The following is a 20,872-nucleotide window of genomic DNA, read 5'->3' as shown; positions in this document are numbered from 1 at the left end:
CCCTCAAGTTTTTCTCCATATATTTTACTATTTTTTGCCTTGGTGTCACCCCCCCTAAATGGTGTCACCCGGTGCGGTCCGCACCCCCCGCCCCCCCCCCCCCCTCGCTACGCCCCTGAGTTCCGTTAGGTATTCGTGGGCGTTCTTCAGGAATTTGTGGAAATACTACAGGACTGTGTGGCAACACTACATGAATTGGTGGCTGTGTTAAAGGTATGTGTCGTCGTTCTACGGTTATTTGTGATCGTTCTACAATTTGTGGAAATACTACAGAAATAGATGGTTGTATTACAGGAATGAGTGGTCGTTCTTTAGTAATGTGTGGGCGTTCATCGGCAGTTTGTGAAGATACCACTACAGGAGTTTGTGGTTGTATTATAAGAATGAGTGGTCGTACACTGCAGGTATTCGTAGTCGTTTTTCATCGATTTTTTTATCGCTCTACATATATTTGTGGAAATACTACAGACATTGATGCTTGTATTACAGAAATGTGTGGTCGGTCTACAAGAATTTGTGCTTGCACCCCTACAAGAATCTATGGTCATATTTTAGGAATTCCACGGAAATTTATATGGTTGCAATTTTGGTATCAGTTGTCGATCTACTCTATGTTTAATTTATTTTAGTGACGTGTTTAAAGTCAGAGTAAGTGTTACTGTTATGGCCAGTTTTAAGAACAAAATTGCTCTAATAGTTATGTTTATGAAATGTGATAGGATAACAGTTTCATATAAGTTATCTGTTATTTTAGAACTAGCTAACGTACATGATATTTTATACCCAAAAAAAGTTTGCATGATTGTTTTGATTTTTTGAGTATATTTGAAACAAAAAGAACTTTATTTCTACTGACCTTTACATTCTATCCCGCCAATCATTGGCGTGTACCCGCTGTCACAGAACTCTAGAGAAAATAATTTACATTCAAATAGATTAAAATAATAAAGAAAAATTCTAGAATAGAGATAACAGTGTGACTCCTTATATGACATCGAAACTTGATCCATAAAACTTAGTTTTATGGATAAAAAAGTGTTATGGAACAAATCCTCTACCAATCTCAACAAAATCGTAAGATTCCCCTAATTCGTTGGTACTGCTGCACTGGTAGATGCCTATGTCTGATTGGTTAATGTTGAAGATGGTCAGGATCATCAGGTGCCCATTGATGTCATCGCGTACCGAAATCTGGTACTTCCTGTCAAAAATTTGAATAAACCAATGAACATACAAAATTTAGTTTTTTGGTTATTTTTATAACTAACAATTTCTTCAGTTTTAACAATAAAATAGTTTTGAGTGGTGTGAAGAGGTTGGGGTGAGGAGATGGGGTATGAATATGGCGGCGTTGCTTTATCCGGAAAAATAACTTTTAAAGTGGCAGAGAGATGTTTATCCAAAGGATAACACTGGTCGCCTAGTATATTATAAAAGTTTTAAAATAGTTAGACTCACCCGGGCTGTGCAGTGATTGTCGTGAACTTGTGAGCGTTGGAATGGTCAAGTGCAAACCTCCAGGAATATTCCGAGGGTGGCGGAAATGACGTCACCTGACAAACGATCTGCTGTGAGGTGTTTAGATTGGTGTAGAACCGATTGATGGGTGACTCGACATCCGGTAGACCTGTCATATGTGTGTGTGGGGGGGGGGGGGTCGTATTAATGTGTGACATTTTTTAGTGGAGGATGGCAATTAGAGTCATTGCAATTTGGCAAGATATTAGCAGCGTATGTGTACCGGGAATATCAAGATATTTAACTACTAGATACATACTGATGTTGAACTATTATAAACATCCCGATGTTTGAACTATGATAAAATCACGATGTTTTAACCACTGTAAACATCATGTTTAACCACTGTAAACATCATGTTTAACTACTGTAAACGCCATGATGTTTAACTACTGTTAACATCACGATGTTTAACTTTTTTGAACATCATGATGTTTAACTACTGTGAACATCACGATGTTTAACTACTGTTAACATCACGATGTTTAACAACTGTGAACATCATGATGTTTAACCACTGTAAACATCACGATGTTTAACAACTATGAACATCACGATGATTTACCCACCCGTGACTTGAAGACGGACGGTCGAGGTGAAGTTGGACCCATCGACCGACATCTGACAGGTCAGCTCCCCGTCCCAAGAGAAGTCCACGTGGTTGATGACCAGAACAAACATGGCGGACGTGGAGTCGCCTGGAGAAAACCAAAACGAGGCTTAGAAAACTTTGGCTCTCACTCAGTGGTTTATCATCACGTAATCTCTAAACAACGAGTGGACGCCATTGGGCAAGGCAGCTTTGTTTGAAAATGTGTTTCTCGCGAATTTTTTTTCTCTGGGGTGGGGTGAGGGGAGAGCTTGAAACACAAGGAGTGGGGGGGGGGGGGGTAGAGTGAAATTTCGGGGATTGGACACTGATTACAGTATATATATTTCCTAAATAAATTCTTTGTTTTCTCTTTTGCCCAATGTTGGTGGGGGGTGGTGTGTCGGTGGAATTACTCCGTAGAAGGGGCAGAGCCCCACCCTACTTCCCCTCTGAAGAGATGCCTCAAAATAACTCTCTACGCACGCTCTAAGGGAGGTAATAAAATATTTAAAATGAGGATTTTAAAATCTTTCTTTATCTCCCTTGCTAATGTTGGATTAGAGTTAAACGTAATAGATTCTTCGCTCTGCAGTTATTGACGTCTTTTAGACTATAAAAAAGTAATGATGTGTTGGGTGTTGTACGAGAGTACTAGATCGGTCTATTTTACTTATAGTTGAGGTTTTTACGAGGGGTAGAGGTTTCGGGTTTGAAATTATATTTTTTTTCCTAGTTACAATTTGGCTAACACAAAAAGTTATTTCGACTTGTTTGTAAAGCAATAAAAATAGCCGATTGTGTTTTATCAAGTATTGATTCTCAACTGGCACTGAAAAAATCTGCACATAAAAACAAAGTTTTTTTTTAACCACTGTTACTGTTTTAGTGTATTTAAATATTGTAAGAAATTAATATAGTTTTATATATAGGTATATATGTATAGGTTATATATCATTTAAATTGAATAAATAGGAATTTTAAATTGTTTTTTTAAAGCTTTAGTATAGTTAAATGACTTCATTTTTTTTTCGATATCATTGGTATTGGTGTATAGAAAGAGGCGCCATTACCCTCAGAGATGTTGAACGACAAGTAGGTTCTGACGCTCTGTGTGGAGCTGTTGGCTATCGTCATGTTCTGCTGACCACTCCTTAGTGTCCAGAAAAAACTGTACTTTTCCTGTAAGATCAAATATTTTTTTTTAATCGATGATCGATCAGGCTAACAGGATTATTGATTGGTGAGACGGAGGGCTCGGGTGAAGAGGGCACAATGAGGATATACGAGCACACAGCAGGACAATCAATGCTCTCTCATAAACATGTTTACACGTGCAGACACGGGTGGACGTGAGCACTAGAGTGGTGGAGAGAAGTTTAAATTGGACACAGTCAAACAGTTTAGGCGCCATTGTTGGACATTATAGATATATGAATACATATACATTGTATTTGTATATATATATATATATATATATATATATATATATATATATATATATATATATATATATATATATATATATATATATATATATAGGCCTATATATATATATATATATATATATATATATATATATATATATATATATATATATATGTATGTATGTATATATATATATATATATATATATATATATATATATATATATATATATCTATATATATATATATATATATATATATATATATATATATATTTATTTATTTATTTATTTATGCCTATCGCACCCTCATACATACATATGCTTGTGTGTGTGATTACGTATGTAATTGTGTAGTTGTGTATGTCCACACCATCGTCCAACCCATGAGCACATCAGCTGCTGACCCACTGACCCACTGACCTTGGGTATCGAAGCATTCAGGTTAGCTGCCAGACACCTGACCAGCTTCATGTCGTTGACCCTCAGCTTGACCACATCTGTGTCTTCTTCGATCCTGACGAAAGTGTCGTCTGTTGTGAGTAAAAGGTTGACTTAGACAATGTCAACGTCAAGTTCAGTGTCGCTTGACTTTACTCAGGTGAGTAATTTAGACACGATCATGTGACAGATTTAGTAAAACTTGACTTAGGCCAGTGTCATGTGACCAATATGATTTAGAACGAGTGGTCTTTGTCCACGTAGATTAAGGCCATAGCCGTATCGGACACTAGGTAGAATTGAACTGTCTTCTCCTCAGAACAACACTTTTCTTAACAGCTAAATTGCTTTTTATTAAAACCATCAAAAGGACCTAACCTACCCAAAATCATTTTATATACATAGATTGCCAGAGGCATAGCTAGGGGAGGGGGTGGGGTGTGGGGCGGCCGCCCCGGGTTAGGGTTAGGGTTAAGGGGGCGCCAAAAGGAGTAGACAAATTAATTTGAAAGCTTATTTTAAACTGAAGTATCGAATTATACACTGTCAAAGCTACGTAAAATAAAAGACTACATGGCTTCACACACTGATTTAACAACCTTGTGACAACGAAAAAGAAATTGTTTCAGGATAGTAACTGGTAAGAAGCGCCGCAAACATTTCCATCTGGGGGAAGGGGGGGCGCTTTTTAAAAAACAGGAATAACTAAATATAGAAATAGGGGGGGGGGGGCGCAAAATTGATAGTCCGCCCCGGGCGCCGGATTAGGTCGCTACGCCTCTGTATATTGCAATAAGATAAAGTAAAGAAATAATTTTAAAAAATATTTTATCTTATTGAACTCGATTCTACAAAACACGATCCGTAAGGATTATTTTATTGTATTCCAATACTGAGCAAATATTGATATTTGTTTATAACTAGCTCGGCATACCTAGCCACGGTGTTCAATTGATTTTTTTTCGATGAGTTGACTAGTCGATAAAAGTTCCGTCTTTTAAATATCGAACTAATAAATCAAATATTTAAATCAGTTCGGCCATATCTTTTCTCAAATGTTCATCCTTAGTCTTCTTCGGTATTGGTGGTGTTATGTATGTTGGTGGCGTTGGAGGTGTTGGTGGCGTTGGAGGTGTTGGTGGCGTTGGAGGTGTTGGTGGCGTTGGAGGTGTTGGTGGCGTTGGAGGTGTTGGTGGCGTTGGAGGTGTTGGTGGCGTTGGAGGTGTTGGTGGCGTTGGAGGTGTTGGTGGCGTTGGAGGTGTTGGTGGCGTTGGAGGTGTTGGTGGCGTTGGAGGTGTTGGTGGCGTTGGAGGTGTTGGTGGCGTTGGAGGTGTTGGTGGCGTTGAAGGTGGTGGTGGCGTTGGAGGTGGTGGTGGCGTTGGAGGTGTTGGTGGCGTTGGAGGTGTTGGTGGCGTTGGAGGTGTTGGTGGCGTTGGAGGTGTTGGTGGCGTTGGAGGTGTTGGTGGCGTTGGAGGTGTTGGTGGCGTTGGAGGTGTTGGTGGCGTTGGAGGTGTTGGTGGCGTTGGAGGTGTTGGTGGCGTTGGAGGTGTTGGTGGCGTTGGAGGTGTTGGTGGCGTTGGAGGTGTTGGTGGCGTTGGAGGTGTTGGTGGCGTTGGAGGTGTTGGTGGCGTTGGAGGTGTTGGTGGCGTTGGAGGTGTTGGTGGCGTTGGAGGTGTTGGTGGCGTTGGAGGTGTTGGTGGCGTTGGAGGTGTTGGTGGCGTTGGAGGTGTTGGTGGCGTTGGAGGTGTTGGTGGCGTTGGAGGTGGTGGTGGCGTTGGAGGTGTTGGTGGCGTTGGAGGTGTTGTCATATGCTGAAAATTCACGGTGTACCTCTTACCTGTCACTGAGGTAATTTTAATAGTTGGGGTATCCTGCTATTCTCTACTAAACCCGATACCTACCACAGAAGTCATCCGTATATTCTCCAGTTAACCCATACCCCATACCTACTACATCCCAACTATTCCCCACTTAACCATATAGAGCTGGTAAGTAGGTCACCATCCAGTGCTATGGCTCATGCAGGTTTTATTGAGCCGTAGAACTGGTTGGTGACCTACTTACCAGCCCTATACCTACCATACACCAAACAACACCCCAGTTAACCCCATACCTACCATATCCCAACTATTCCCCACTTAACCCTATATCTACCATACACCCACCTATTCCCCAGTTAACCCCATACCTACCATATCCCAACTATTCCTCAGTTAACACCATACCTACCATTACTCAACTGTTCGCCAGTTAACCCCATACCTACCAGACCCCAAATTGTTCTCCAGTTAACCCCATACCTACCATTGACGAGGAACTCGAAGCTGTCTCTCCCAAAAGGGTTAACCACAGTACACCTGTACTTGCCGACGTGGCTGGAGTTATAGGCGGGGATCAGGTAGTTGGTGCTCCATACAATCTGGTTCCAGTCACTCGGGGCCCTGGGGCGGGGCATGGTGGGTGGCACAGCAAAAATGTAGTAACAATTTTAAAAAATAGTGCATTCGTTTTTAAACAGCTTACAAGGTAATACAGCGAAAACTAGCCTACAATGTTGACGACAAATAAAGTTATTCTAAAATAAGAAAATTTTAAACTATTTTAATTAAAACATTTCTTTAAAAATTACAAACGTGTATAGCTTAATACGGTGCTTTCTACTGCTATAAATTTAACTATTTAAAGCACGAAATATATACAACTGTAATATATATATATATATATATATATATATATATATATATATATATATATATATATATATATATATATATATATATATATATATATATATATTTATATATATATATATATATATATATATATATATATATATATATATATATATATATATATATATATTTATATATATATATATATTTATATATACATACATAAATTTGAATTTATCAACAAATTATCTTGTTAACATTATGTGTAAACTGTATACACAACGTTTGTTGTATTGGGTCTAAATGAACGGGCTGACAGCTACAACTCACATGCGCGCGTCCAGTACTGTCTGACCACTGGGCAGGGTCCATGTTGACATAGACGGGGGAGGGAAGGATTCGAACACACAGCATGTCCGTGCTGGGAACTTGGACAGGTGCTGGACGGTCGCGTCTTTGATGATCCTTGGGGGGCCTGAGGGTGGGGAGATGAGAGAAATTTGTTGGGGGGTGGGGAGATGAGAGAAATTTGTTGGGGGGTGGGGAGATGAGAGAAATTTGTTTAGGGGGGGATGAGCAAAGTTTGATTATACGTGGGGGGCCTGAGGGTGGGGAGATGAGAGAAATTTGATGATAAGTGGGAAGGGGGACTGGTGTGTGGGGGTGTTGGCTAGATGTGAGAATTTTGGTAAGTGAAGGTGGGGGTGGGGGGGGGTTGAGGGAAGATGAGGGAATTTTAAGACAGTACTGATATTAGACATTGGTGTTATAGGGGATTATAAACCAGACTTTGGTGTAAGATGGGATAGGTAGACGTAGATTTTAAAAACAATGTATAACATATATATTAGCGTCATGAAGAAGTTATAAGATAGACATCGTTATAAGAGTCTTTAAGTAAATATAGGAGGAATCAGTTGTTAGATACACCGATCTAATGTGTAAGACCTACACTATCAGGGTGTGCAAATGTCGTGGGACAGACATGTCAATTTAGTAGAGCAAAAGTGCAACGTATTACTCAGTAGATAGGGCGTTGTCTCAGTCAGATTATCAGGCGACAAAAAGCTAGATACGATAGTCACGTGATCGACACAAGCGTGTAGTTCGGGGTTACAATTTCGTGAAACGTGTTATCGATCCTTTATGTCACAATGTTCAGTCAGTGCTGACCAGAGTCATAAGTTTTAAACTGCTGACACTGTCACACATACTGGACTCCGCTGATTGCGTTTCTGTCTGTCGCATATCTGAGCCGCACCTTGATTGAGGGCAGGTATTTGCTGCTGTTAGCTAGGCTAAACATTATAGTGGGGGGGGGGGGGGAATAATTGATAGAGAACCTTTCAAATAACATCTGGAAAATTAAGCGCATTTTTTCTCTTCTCATATACAAATAAAATCAGAACGAGCATCGTTTTAATGAGGGGGTGGGGGTTATGATAAAGCGGCAGGTACTTTAAGCTTAAAACACAGCGAGATAAAAATCCTGAACCTTAGATGATCGTCACCTGGGAAATGTGAATTCTTTCACACTTGAATTAACTAATCCAAAAATAACCCCACTAGTAATCTCATATAATCCTGTAGCGTGCATCTTCCCCAGACTAATGGATTTGATTAGATTTCATTAACGACATAATTTTTCTCTTACTTGGTAACCTTTCCCTAGCCTATAATTTTCACCCTCCTCATTCACCAAGCTCTGTCCAAAAACTAGGCTACCTTTAATCGTAGCCTAAAGCGAATACACTTTAATATTTCTCAGGTAAATATAAAACAGAAAGAAATAGATACTTTATTTCAATGTAAATTAAGCTTAAATTTTGTCTTGTAACCAGTGGCGTAGCGAGGTCGGGTATCACCCGGTGCGGCACTTAATGGTATCACCCCCCAGAGGCGTAGCGACCCTTCCCGGGGACAAATTTTCGATGTGCACCCCCCTCAAAGTTTCGATTTGCACCCCCCCCCCCCTCAAGTTTTTCTCTATATATTTTGCTTTTTTTTTGCCTTGGTGTCACCCCCCCCCCTAAATGGTGTCACCCGGTGCGATCCGCACCCCCCGCCTCCCCCCCCCCCCCACCCTCGCTACGCCTCTGCTTGTAACCCACTTCTTCACCACTGAGATCTAAACATGACAGATTTTAGATTAACATCATTACAATAAACAGGAACTGGGTGTGTGATGTTATTGTTTTAAAATAAGAGAAGCACTCTTAGAATTGATGCAACAAACATGATCTTTGATATTTTTAAATTTATTTTTGTCTGCGCATCTTCTAAGTAGAATCGGTTTAATTGATAAAATAACCGAACGTAGAGCTTTAAATTTAGAAACAAAGTATCTTAATAACTAGAAAACGCAAAATAGGTACGAAGAATGTGACAATATAAATATTATTATGAGTTAACATTATTGAAAACAGTTCGTAGTTCGTAGATTTTTATTATTACACTTTGTCTCATAAATCAGGAAACTGTATCAAAGAAGTTAACAGAAATCAAACTATTGAATTTTATAGAATTTGATCGAAATTGAGTTTTGAAATTCAATAGCAATCGATCGATATATAACAGTTAAATTGTGTACAACTTTATAGCAATCGAACTATAAATTCAAAGTTGTAACGAACTGAAGGTATAGGATGGTGAATGCACCAGGACCCGTTCAAAAAATGTAACAAGAGTTGAAGGACATTTAAACATTTGATAGTTGTTTTTGTTTTAAGTTGGAAAATGATTTGGCAGAAGCCAGAGAATTTTTAATCGACCAAGAGTGAGAGGAACTTAAATTTAGGAGGAGACACTTTGGGGTGAGACAGTTTGGAGGAAAATAGTTTTTGGAAATGTGGGACAAATTTTAATGAAACGTGAAAGTGTGTGTGTTGGGGGGGGGGGAGATTGTGCAAGTAGGAGTAAAAAAAACAACCTCACCTATTATTTTCAGAAACACGACGTTGCCCCTGAATACGCCTCTGTCGCCGATCTCGCACTGATATTCTCCATAGTCCTCAAAGGTCACGTTGTGTAGGGTCAAGGTCACCTTCCGGTAATCGGCCTGGAGTTCAGCAGAGCTTGTAACCTGCTCCCCTCTGTAGATTAGCATAACACCATCTCACCATTAAAGTCGATACCACACCATAAAACACCATAACAAAGGTAAACCAAAACACATTATCTAGATCTAGTTCAAATATGAACTAACACCACCAACAAATCAGAAAATTGAGTTCAAATGTGAAACATCACAAATCAACAAAACTAAAAGTTTGGGTAAAGATTAGCCCAACTCACCCCATGACTGAGGTCAAGCCGCCAGTGATGTTGACTGTGGCCACGACTTGCTCGGTGTAGTGACCTTCTTTGATCGTGGGTTTGAATCCAGAGAGGTGGATCAGATTAAAGTCGTAGTTCTTTAATGGAAATACCAAACAAATCGGGTAGTCAAAATAATAGAAATATTGGTAACTTGTAACATTAGGAAGATAAATTTTACTGTTTAATTTTAGAACGGGATCGCCAAACTGATGATAAGGTTAATTAATTTTTTTTTCTAAACTTTACTTTATTTATTTATTTATTTATTTTGGGGGGGGGGGGGGGGGAGTTGAAGGCTGACACTTGAAAGGTGGGGGTTGAACTTGGGGCGTTTGGAGAAGCTCTAGCCTAGGATGAAGTTTTAGGCTCTTGTCGACTAAATGTAAGGCAGGCTATTTACTACTTCAGAACGGGGAGGCTTGTTGGTCCATTGATAGAGCAATTGATTACCAGCACAGCGTTTATCCAGTCCGTATTGGTACCTGATTCAAGTTGTTGAGGGTAAAGATGGCGATGGTAAAGATGTGCTAAGAAGATCAACCCTTAAAAACAGATTCACTCTACTTCATCTGCACCATCGAACTTTCAGTGTACGTGCCGGTCTAAAAGGGGGGACTTGTATTTAAATACACATTACTGAACTAGAAAATTATCAAGATTTTGAAAAATCTACATTTTTAAAATGGTGTTAATGGTCGCTTGCTCTTATTATTAAATGGTTTTCTGCCCGGGGCGGGCCTACCACCGCACCCCCGAGTAACGCCATCAGTTGGACAGCTAATGTGTCAATGTTCAGATTACCATTGCGTAATTGTCCATGTCGTCGTCGTCGTCCCCGGTCTGGTTCTGGAACTGGTAGGCGCAGACGAACGTGACGTCATCACCCACGTGAACCGAACTGTCCGAGAGGGCAGTGGTGAGGTCGGCGTTGCCATGGTTACACAGTAGACTCAGCAGGGCGAGGAGCGTGACGACCATCGTAGCCTGGAAAATAAAGTGGCCAGATATATTTTTTTAGGGTGATGCTAAAGTCACGAACTCAACGTTAAACATCCACACGCGCGGTCAAAGTCCGTTGCAGGTAGCAATGTCGGTCTTAGTGCGGGCTTACTTAAAATCAAGCCATTAGGGCGATATGGGCGGTTGCATCAAAACCAAAGTAATTACATAATTGACAATTAATTTAATGCTCACAGCATCGTGAGGATAATAATGGAATAAAATGAAAACTGCTGACGCCATTTAGGTTTATTTTTAGCCTGGTTTCCAATGTCGTCAGGTCAAATACGTCAAAATGTCACGTGATGCGTGTAGTGAGTGACGAAGTAAAGATTGGAGCGAAAGGGGGGGGGGAGCAATAAACGAATCATGACTAATTATCTAGGATAAAACGTTAAAACGTTAATAGCAAGCACGTATTTATTTATGCACTAAAAAGAAGATAATAGGAAGGATTTTCTTTTATTAACATTTTGTGTTAACTTAATTTTCATTCATTTTTACTTTCTCGTATACAGGGTATAGAGGAAGTATTGTAATCGTGCACAAAAATCACATGAAATGTTGGCAGTTTTCATAGTTTTACACCTTAGAACATCATATACGGAGCATAGGGGACTTATTTTAATCGGGCAAAAATAATAAATGCAGATTTATAAAATTTTCAGCGTTCTATGCGTAATCGAGTCGGAAAAAACTGGGCTTTGCAATTCTGTCCGTATGTCTGTGTGTGTGTATGTCTGTGTATGTCTGTGAACACATGAGTACCGTTACAGCTAGGTTGATGAAGTTTCATATACAAGTATTATATAAAAATTTTATATCTCTGTAAACTTTCAAACGATTTCCATAACCGGAAATAGAGTTTTGAGCTATTTTTGTTTTCAATTTCTGTGATAAATGCATACGAGTTCGTTTTTTTTTTTTGTCTTTTTTAAATTTTATTTTGTTTAGTTACCGAAATACTAAAAAACATCAATTACATCCAATCTTGAGCAAAGTTCAATAATATTCAAATATTTATAACCATAATCCTTTTAAATTTTAATAACATCGTGCATGATTTTAAAACATCAATGAGCTTTTAGTTTAGAATAATTTTTATAAGACTCCTAAGATTCAATTAGATAATTAGAATGTTAATTAGTGGCATTTTTAATTGTATAAAAAATAAGTACAAAACAATAAAGTGTTTGATTCCAGGTGTATTAAAATATTTATTTGTAATATCATAAACTGCAAATTATTTTGACAAAATAATTATGACAATTTTTTTTACTTTTAAAATAAGTAGTATTTGAAACTATCTATTTTTATTTCAGCTCAAATTTTATTGTGTTAATCAATTATATAGTTATTAAAAGTTGCCTCCCTTAACGTATTAATTAAGCTTTACGATACCATGGAATTAATAAACTGCTATTATTCATCAAGATCCGCTTATCTCATCAATAATCTGTTCCTCTCTGTCTTCGTAATCGTTTAGTTGGTGAGTAGGAGTCATGCTGACTCAGTCGTCAAGAGTGACTCCAGAGTCGCTACCTCATTTACTCATTGGTATAGACCAGGGGTCGGCAACCTTTTGAGCCGAAAGAGCCAAAAGTTACAATTTACAACATTATCTGGTTTTTAAAGAGCCACTAATATTTTTATGTCAATAGTATATTTGTTTAGGATTATATATATATATATATATATATATATATATATATATATATATATATATATATATATATATATAATCTCATTTGAATTTGTGTTGAGAGGATCTATTATGTAAGTCAGAGTACTTGCATTCGTTTTGAATAGCTCAAATCTCTCAGTGAAAACATCCTTCATTTTGTTTATATTAATGCAGAAGTGATTGAATAGTAGCATTGGTTTTATAACGAATTTTTTAAAAGATTTTTTCGTAATTAAGTAATTTCTGCTCACCACGTAGGCCTATTCAACAAAAAAGAATTTTTTTTCGAAACAAACCACTTCTCCAAGCAAGACATAGGCTGGGTTTTCCTTTCAGTTTTACACTTAGCTGGTTTAGTTTCTTTGTGATATCCTCTATGAAGTTGAATGTTTCAGTTCGGAATGGACAATGTAATAGGAAGTACATTGAGATAGGGACTAACTAAATATCCTAATATATAAAAGCCTACGTGCGCACTTTCTAATATAATAGTGAATATTTATTGTTTATATCTTATGTTTTATCGATTATTACCGAGTGTTGCAGACAAATATTTTTATGAATTTTGAAAATAAAATAATTATTAATATTTGTGCATGGAACTGAAGAGCCGCAACTGGACAACCAAAGAGCCGCATGCGGCTCGCGAGCCGCAGGTTGCCGACCCCTGGTATAGACGTTCGGCATTCGTCCGGCCTAGTGGGATGATTTCTATTGAAAATGTATGTTCTATGGGCGGCTCAAGAAAAAAAAAATTAAATATTTAAGATTGTATTCGTATTATACGGGGAAACCTCAACGCCGACGTCCATGGGGTAATTTTGTTTTAATGAACACGTAGCTGCAGCTAGTAGGGTAATTTAGGTTTTAATCAGTCAACAGCTAATTGTCCCGAATCGGCATGAGATCAGTCCAGCATTTCTTGACCGACACCAATCACAGTGCAAGAAAATAATTTTAGTGGAAAGAAAATTCTACTTGGAATGAAACTATGGTACCTGTTGTTTTTAAAACAAAAGTGTTTGTATACTTTTTCTAAACACTAAAACGCAGAAAACAAAAGTATAACAACATTATGGATTTAAAAAAATAAACTATTAAATTCAGTAAAAAAAAAAGAAAATACATTTCCCTTCAGCAGCGTAGCGAGGGGGGGGGGGGCGGGGGGCATATGTCCCCGGGCGCCGACCTTAGGGGGCACCAAAATGGGTTGGAAAGATAAATTGAAAGGTTGAGGGTGGTGTAAATCGAAAGTTTAAGGGGGGGGGGTGCAAATGGAAAGCTCGAGCGGGGGGTGCAAATCGAAAGTTTGAGTGGGGGGTGCAAATCGAAATCTCGAGGGGGGGGGTGCAAATCGAAAAGTTTGTCCCCGGGCGCCGGGAAGGGTCGCTACGCCTCTGTTTCCTTTATCCTAACAGTTAAAACGTGGGTCACTAAAATCCTAAAGTGCTTTGAACAATTTTCTTGAGCAACGCTTTGAATATTTACAGCTAACGAAAAATGTAAAAAGCTTGCTGTGTGTATATTCATTTAAATGACGATGTAGCCCACATGGTTTTAAAGCATATGTTGTATCCTATCAAAACACCGTTGGTCTAGTGACAGTGTATATTTTATCCTTAAGTATATTAAAAATATGTAAATTTCAGGTGTATTGCATAACAATTTCATTATCAAGGCATAAAATGTATGCGCAAAAGGGCAGTGACTGGACATTTTGTTGTGGGGCCAAGTTGTTGTAAAGGGACATTTGTTGTGGAGGGACATTTGTTGTGGAGGGACATTTGTTCTGGAGGGACATTTGTTGTGGAGGGACATTTGTTGTGGAGGGACATTTGTTGTGGAGGGACATTTGTTGTGGAGGGACATTGTGTATAATCATTTTTTGTACTACACTATTTTTTAAATGCTTCTTTTTCATTCCCGGCAAATATTCATTAAAGTCTTTAGTGCCTACGGGTTAAACGCGCCAGCATGAGGATTATCTAGTTAGCTATTTCTTTATAAATCGTCGGTTACACACTAACTTCCACAGCCACAAACTTAATGTTACATGCTGGGGCCATGTAACATTGGGCCCTCTGTTAAAGTCACAAGCTAGATTCGAATCAAAAGCAGCAATATCTTCACACAGTGTCTGAATACAACGATCACAAGACTACTGGAACTATGGGCTACAAATAGCTACCTAATGGATGTTTCAAAACAAGGGTCGCATGCGTGAGAATGTGTGTACTGATGTGTGTATATATATATATATATATATATATATATATATATATATATATATATATATATATATATATATATATATATATATATATAATATATATATATATATGTGTATATGTATATGTGTGTATATGTATGTATGTATATATATATATATATATATGTATATGTGTGTGTATGTGTGTGTGTATGTGTGTGTATAAGCGTTTGTGTAAGTGTATGCAATTGTTTGTGTGTGCTTATGCAGAACCATGTTGTATAGCAGTAATACAGTGTTTCTTAAACAAAACTTTTGAGGTGTTTTTTTTATTTTTTATGGGTATTCAGTTCAATTTGCGCTACGAATTCTGATAAACCGCATGACGAATTCAAGTACTCAAGGCCGAATCTAACGTCTTCACTGTCCGCCTGAGGCCCGCAAGCCTTAAGACTCAAGACGATTAGCCCTGGACTAGAAGAAGAACACTAACACCTCTCACGGCGACCAATGAAATATTTAAAACCTGCTCATGCGATCACGTGACTCCAAAGTACAAGACTATCGATGTTTTAGAAGCGATCACCGTCAAATCCCGATATTGTTAATGATTTATTGATTTTAAAATGGTGTTTGTCGGAGGAGTTTCCTGTTATACCGTAGACAGGAAAATGGTAACATAATATACGTTACAACTAATACAAAAAAAAAATGTCAGAAAATCTGACCTAACTTTAACCCTAACCAAAGGAATTCGCTGTCTTAGATTTAAAAATAAAATAAATTCCGATTTGCATTATTATTTTTATTTTTATAGGCATATAGGCACTTTTTTGTTTAAAGCAATTGCATATTTTTAAATAAAAGATCTAAGGATATTACCTAGACCATCCACTTTTATTATCCACTTTAAATATCCACAAAGTATGCTTCGTTTTATCCACATATGAAATCCACCAAATTTTAATAAAATATACCATCACTCAAAATCGGCACTCTGTGTCACATTTTTAAGCTCAGCCAACTTAAGGCGCCATATTCCAGCGACCTAGGTACATTTCAACACACAACACACTCGTACACCACGGCCCGCTGTTTTATTTAATTCATGACACGGGCCATTGAACATGTGTATGCAACTAGGTCAATCGGAACTTCGCCGTGACCGCTACAGGAAAAACTTAACTGCGAAAAAAGTTAGGTAACCACATGAGTGACATACCGTTACATGTTAAAAGTTATCCCCCAGTTTTTTGGTCCTGTTTTTTTTTCTCATGCAGGCCTAGATAAAATACACATTAGGTTCACGCAAATTTTTTTCAAACAGGCCTAGATAAAATACACATTAGGTGAACGCAATTTTTTTTCATGCAGGCCTAGATAAAATATACTTTAGATTAATGCAATTTTTTTTCGTTGACTACTTCAAACAAGCTCAAGCTTCTATTGACATAAGCCTCTAAGATAGGCGACATACGACATGTGATTAAATAGTCTGACACACCTTAGTCGAAAACACCGAAACGGGGCTGTTGAAAGTGTATTCAAATTGAAAATTTTGGCTGATTAGATGATAAAAGACAGGAATTAGAATAAAGTTAATACAACATACAAGAGGGTTTTTTATTTTTTTATTTTTTTATTTTTTTACTATAACATTTCCGATAAAATAAATTTAGTTTTATCTATTTATATTTTGTGGAAAAAAAAACAAAGTTACCTCCCCTACACCAATACATTTCAGCGCTAGTGAGTAATAGGCAAAGATGTGTTGACACTGGTATGCTGCATCAAATAGGCAAACACATTGAGGGAAAGGATACACATTCAGACCCCAATTAAAATATTCAAATTTCAAAATTAATGCTGAAAATAACAGGATTGTAGTGTCAATGTATGAGACGCAAACAGAATGTCTGCATGCAGGGGAGATAATAAAGCACACAAACAATTAGAATATGGTGTTTAGTAAATTTGAAATTTCGGCTTAGAAGAAAAGGCCAGATCAACTCTTAATTATGGACTATGGTCCCTCAATCTGTGCGACCCCTTGTCAAGTGAACGGATCTTCCCGTTTCTGCACCTTTCTGCACTTTGTTGTGCACATTTTATTATAATGCATTGCTCTCCAGACATGGAAAGATAAAAGACCAAGTCCCTTTGTTCGCCTTGCTGTTCAATATTTTCTAGGCAGCCCACTGAAAATTGTGTTTAGACGAACTACTAACTCGACAAATGCGTAAAATGAAGTATGATAATGATTTTAGTGGATGTTTGTCCACGATTTGATTAAGCCTTGTAGATTTAATCTCGATTGTTCTAGCTAAGGTACTTGTAGTTGTCACAACCACGGTAGGTTATATGTTTGTCTGGTACAGCAACCCTAGCCCTAACCTTTTCTCCATTCCTGATCCCACCCTCGAAGGTAGTCCACCAGACAACAAATGGCTTACTGTATCTCTCAAGATGGCCGCGCCCTGAGGGTCGTTACTCCGGACAACGCCTACCACCACCCCACCAAGCGCAGGGTCAGGCTGGCCTCGGTCAAGACAACCTTGTTCCACCCCAACCTGCCCACCTTACGTCACATTGAGAGAGATAATGTGAGTACCTGGGTTAGGTGAGGGTTAGGTGAGAGTTAGGTGAGAGTTAGGTGAGGGTTAGGTGAGAGTTAGGTGAGGGTTAGGTGAGAGTTAGGTGAGGGTTAGGTGAGAGTTAGGTGAGGGTTAGGTGAGAGTTAGGTGAGGGTTAGGTGAGAGTTAGGTGAGGGTTAGGTGAGGGTTAGGTGAGGGTTAGGTGAGGGTTAGGTGAGGGTTAGGTGAGGGTTAGGTGAGAGTTAGGTGAGGGTTAGGTGAGAGTTAGGTGAGGGTTAGGTGAGAGTTAGTTCGGGGATATAACATCACCACACCTGCATCAACAGAAGAAGTAAGACCTAACGATCCGTTGGGCAGATGAAGTAGAGTTCATATGTTTCTTGACCTCTGCACATAAAAAGATAATGTGGTCAGCACTATGCCCAGCCGCCTTTACTTTCCCTAACGTGAGTTAGGTACCCATAAGAGTTGGGTGGACTCAAAGACGTTCCACTAACTTGAACCCGGATTCGAACTCGAAACTATCGGGTTAGCCTCTAGCGCTCCATCTTTAGCTCACGCCGTCCCATATCAGAAGAGTCGAGTCGGTTGCTAAACCGAAAAGTCTCGAGTTCGAACCCTCGGGCAGATGAGGCTCGTTAGCTGGGGACAGACACTCTTCTAGGAGAGACAACTCCAAAATCAAACAACTGCTGCCTTGTAGTTTGTTCTTGGTTGGACAAAGGCTATGGAAGCAAATCCAAAAAAGAAAAGCAGGCTGAAATCGGAGTCAATGACCTCAATGAATGACGCATAACCGGTTGACACGTATACTTAATTGTGAAGGAGGGGTGGTCGAGTCTGCAAAAGCTCATGTTTGTTTAAATTCAAAAAATAAAGTCTCGAGTTCGAAACTTCTGGCAAATAAGGCTCGATCCCTTCCAATACTAAAAATTAAGAACGAAGAAGAAGAGAAGAAGTATTAGTTGTAAATGTCCATCATACATTATATCAGTTATATGTTGTATTAGTTTAACATAAAGCCCAACGTACACCATCGTTCATAACATCCTCACACCATTACCAGGAGATGTGTTAGTCAATCATCAATCATCATACATAACGTCCAACATTCATCATCACACATAACATCTAACATCCATCATCCATCTCACACATAACGTCCAACATTCATCTTCATACACTACATCAAACATCCATCATCCTACATAACATCTAACATCCATCATCACTCAACATATCCAACATCACACATAACATCCATCATCACACATAACATCCATCATCACACATAACATACGTCATCACACATCCATCAGCACACATAACATCCAACATCCATCATCACACATAGAATCCATCATCACACATAGAATCCATCATCACACATAACATCCGTCATCACACAACCATCATCACACATAACATCCGTCACCACACATAACATCCGTCATCACACATAACATCCGTCATCACACATAACATCCGTCATCACACATAACATCCGACATCCATCATCACACATAACATCCGTCATCACACATAACATCCGTCATCACACATAACATCCGACATCCGTCATCACACATAACATCCAACATCCATCATCACACATAACATCCAACATCTATCATCACACATAACATCCAACATCTATCATCACACATAACATCCAACATCCACCATCACACATAACGTCCAACATCCATCATTAAACATAACCTCCAACATCACACATAACATCCAACATCCACCATCACACATAACGTCCAACATCCATCATTAAACATAACCTCCAACATCCAACATCACACATAACATCCAACATCCATCATCAGAAGATGTGCAAGTTACCAGACGAGCATTGCCAGACGACGACTTGCTGCACGGAGAGAGACTTCACCTACACACAGGTGAACCCCCTGATTAGCCCAACCCTCATCCTGCACTCTCTGGAACTGACCAAGACAGGTGAGAAGATCAGGGACCAATATTCTCACTGGAAGAACATCCAGGTAACAGGGACGCTATATAATAATACACACTAAAAGAACTTAGTTTACGTGGGTCTACGAACAGAGGCGTAGCTAGGGGAGGGCGGGTGGGTCGCCCAACGGGGTAGTCAAAAAAATAAATATAAAGCTTATTTTGAGCTGCATTACTAAATTATAGTCTCAAACGTCAAAATAATTTGTCCAACAGTACATGAGGCATTTTTTTTTTTAAATTTTAAGCGCATTAGTTAATCAGCTAGCCTGACAGGTGTGTTGATTTCACAGGACACCGTGACGCTAAGTTAACCGGCTATTCTGACAGGTGTGTTGATTTCACAGGACACCGTGACGCTAAGTTAACCGGCTAGCCTGACAGTCGTGTTGATTTCACAGGACACCGTGACGCGAAGTTAACCAGCTAGCCTGACAGATGTGTTATTTCACAGGACACCGTGTACGAGTGGGCACATTTTGATGCCCAGGACCTCCTGAAGATGACCCGGAGACCGCCCAGTTTTGACGCCACTAACGTTGAGCCCTACCGTCTGGACGGTGTCATGGTCAAGTGGTCCAAGCCAAAGATGCGAGACTGGAGGTGAGTGGTCATTTCGTTGGACATTTTGGTAAGGTGGGTGGACATTTTGTGGACATTTTGGGGACGTTGGTGGACATTTCGTGGACATTTTGTGGACATTCTGGGGAGTTGGGTGGACATTTCGTGGACATTTTGGGGAGGTGGGTGGTCATTTCGTGGACATTTTGGCAAGGTGGGTGGTCATTTCGTTAGACATTTTGGGGACGTTGGTGGACATTTCGTGGACATTTTGTGACATTCTGGGGAGTTGGGTGGACATTTCGTGGACATTTTGTGGACTTTTTGGGGAGCAGTATGGACATTTGGTGGACATTTTGGGGAGGTGGGTGGTTATTTCGTTGGACATTCTGGTGAGGTGGGTGGACATTTCGTTAACATTTTGGGGAGGTGGATGGACATTATTCGTTATTCGAACCATTGAGGGATGGGAGGTGGACATTACATGGACATTGGGGGAGTTTTGGAAAATTTGCTTTGACATTTATGTGGAAATGGACATTGTATGTACATCTTAGTGGTTCTAATGAAAAGAAAAACTTTTAAAAGTTATATGACTTCAATGAAGTGTGTTCTTTTTTTCTTCAAGGTGGAACTATATACCAGGAAAAAACGAAACAAAACTTGTTCTTCCTGAAATCCACGAATATCAACATTAAAGATATAGATACAAGATGGGCTTTTTTAGATTTTAGATATTTGAACGCTTTAATTTTTTAAAACATCAAAATGTTATTTTTAAGGGCGAAATTCATCCCCGATGTCTTAGTCAATTGTCTAGCTAAAATAAACGTATGTTTAATAAAACAATCAGCAGCTGAAGTCGAAAAATGTGT

The 20,872-nt window shown here is 39.0% G+C and overlaps 2 protein-coding genes across 5 annotated transcripts in view; one reads left to right on the top strand and one right to left on the bottom strand.

The window, feature by feature from the left end:
* Positions 1-16,031, bottom strand: part of LOC131930494 (vascular endothelial growth factor receptor 2) — a 30,788-nt gene extending 14,757 nt beyond the window's left edge. The window contains exons 1-12 of the mRNA XM_059287008.1: positions 15,739-16,031; positions 10,766-10,948; positions 9,941-10,059; positions 9,581-9,738; positions 6,977-7,121; positions 6,279-6,415; positions 3,957-4,066; positions 3,181-3,289; positions 2,088-2,216; positions 1,459-1,627; positions 1,059-1,201; positions 857-907 (exon numbers count right to left, since the gene is read on the bottom strand). Coding sequence (XP_059142991.1) covers positions 857-907; positions 1,059-1,201; positions 1,459-1,627; positions 2,088-2,216; positions 3,181-3,289; positions 3,957-4,066; positions 6,279-6,415; positions 6,977-7,121; positions 9,581-9,738; positions 9,941-10,059; positions 10,766-10,942 — 1,447 coding nt within the window. The 5' untranslated portion in view covers positions 10,943-10,948; positions 15,739-16,031. The remainder of the gene's footprint in view (positions 1-856; positions 908-1,058; positions 1,202-1,458; positions 1,628-2,087; positions 2,217-3,180; positions 3,290-3,956; positions 4,067-6,278; positions 6,416-6,976; positions 7,122-9,580; positions 9,739-9,940; positions 10,060-10,765; positions 10,949-15,738) is intronic.
* Positions 1-20,858, top strand: part of LOC131930500 (testis, prostate and placenta-expressed protein) — a 90,203-nt gene extending 69,345 nt beyond the window's left edge. For 3 of the 4 annotated variants that reach the window (XM_059287025.1, XM_059287023.1, XM_059287024.1), the window contains exons 2-5: positions 17,282-17,459; positions 19,289-19,465; positions 19,891-20,039; positions 20,626-20,858. In XM_059287025.1, coding sequence (XP_059143008.1) covers positions 17,301-17,459; positions 19,289-19,465; positions 19,891-20,039; positions 20,626-20,695 — 555 coding nt within the window. In that variant the 5' untranslated portion in view covers positions 17,282-17,300 and the 3' untranslated portion in view covers positions 20,696-20,858. Of the gene's footprint in view, positions 1-16,988; positions 17,106-17,281; positions 17,460-19,288; positions 19,466-19,890; positions 20,040-20,625 lie in introns of all 4 variants that reach the window. The other variant, XM_059287022.1, reaches the window with a different exon arrangement.
* The last annotated feature ends 14 nt before the right edge of the window (positions 20,859-20,872 follow it).

Source organism: Physella acuta, unplaced genomic scaffold (genome assembly GCF_028476545.2).
Source record: "Physella acuta isolate Inbredline_101_S28 unplaced genomic scaffold, ASM2847654v3 ptg001787l, whole genome shotgun sequence".
NCBI lineage: Eukaryota > Metazoa > Mollusca > Gastropoda > Physidae > Physella > Physella acuta.
This window is presented reverse-complemented; position numbering and strand designations above follow the sequence as displayed.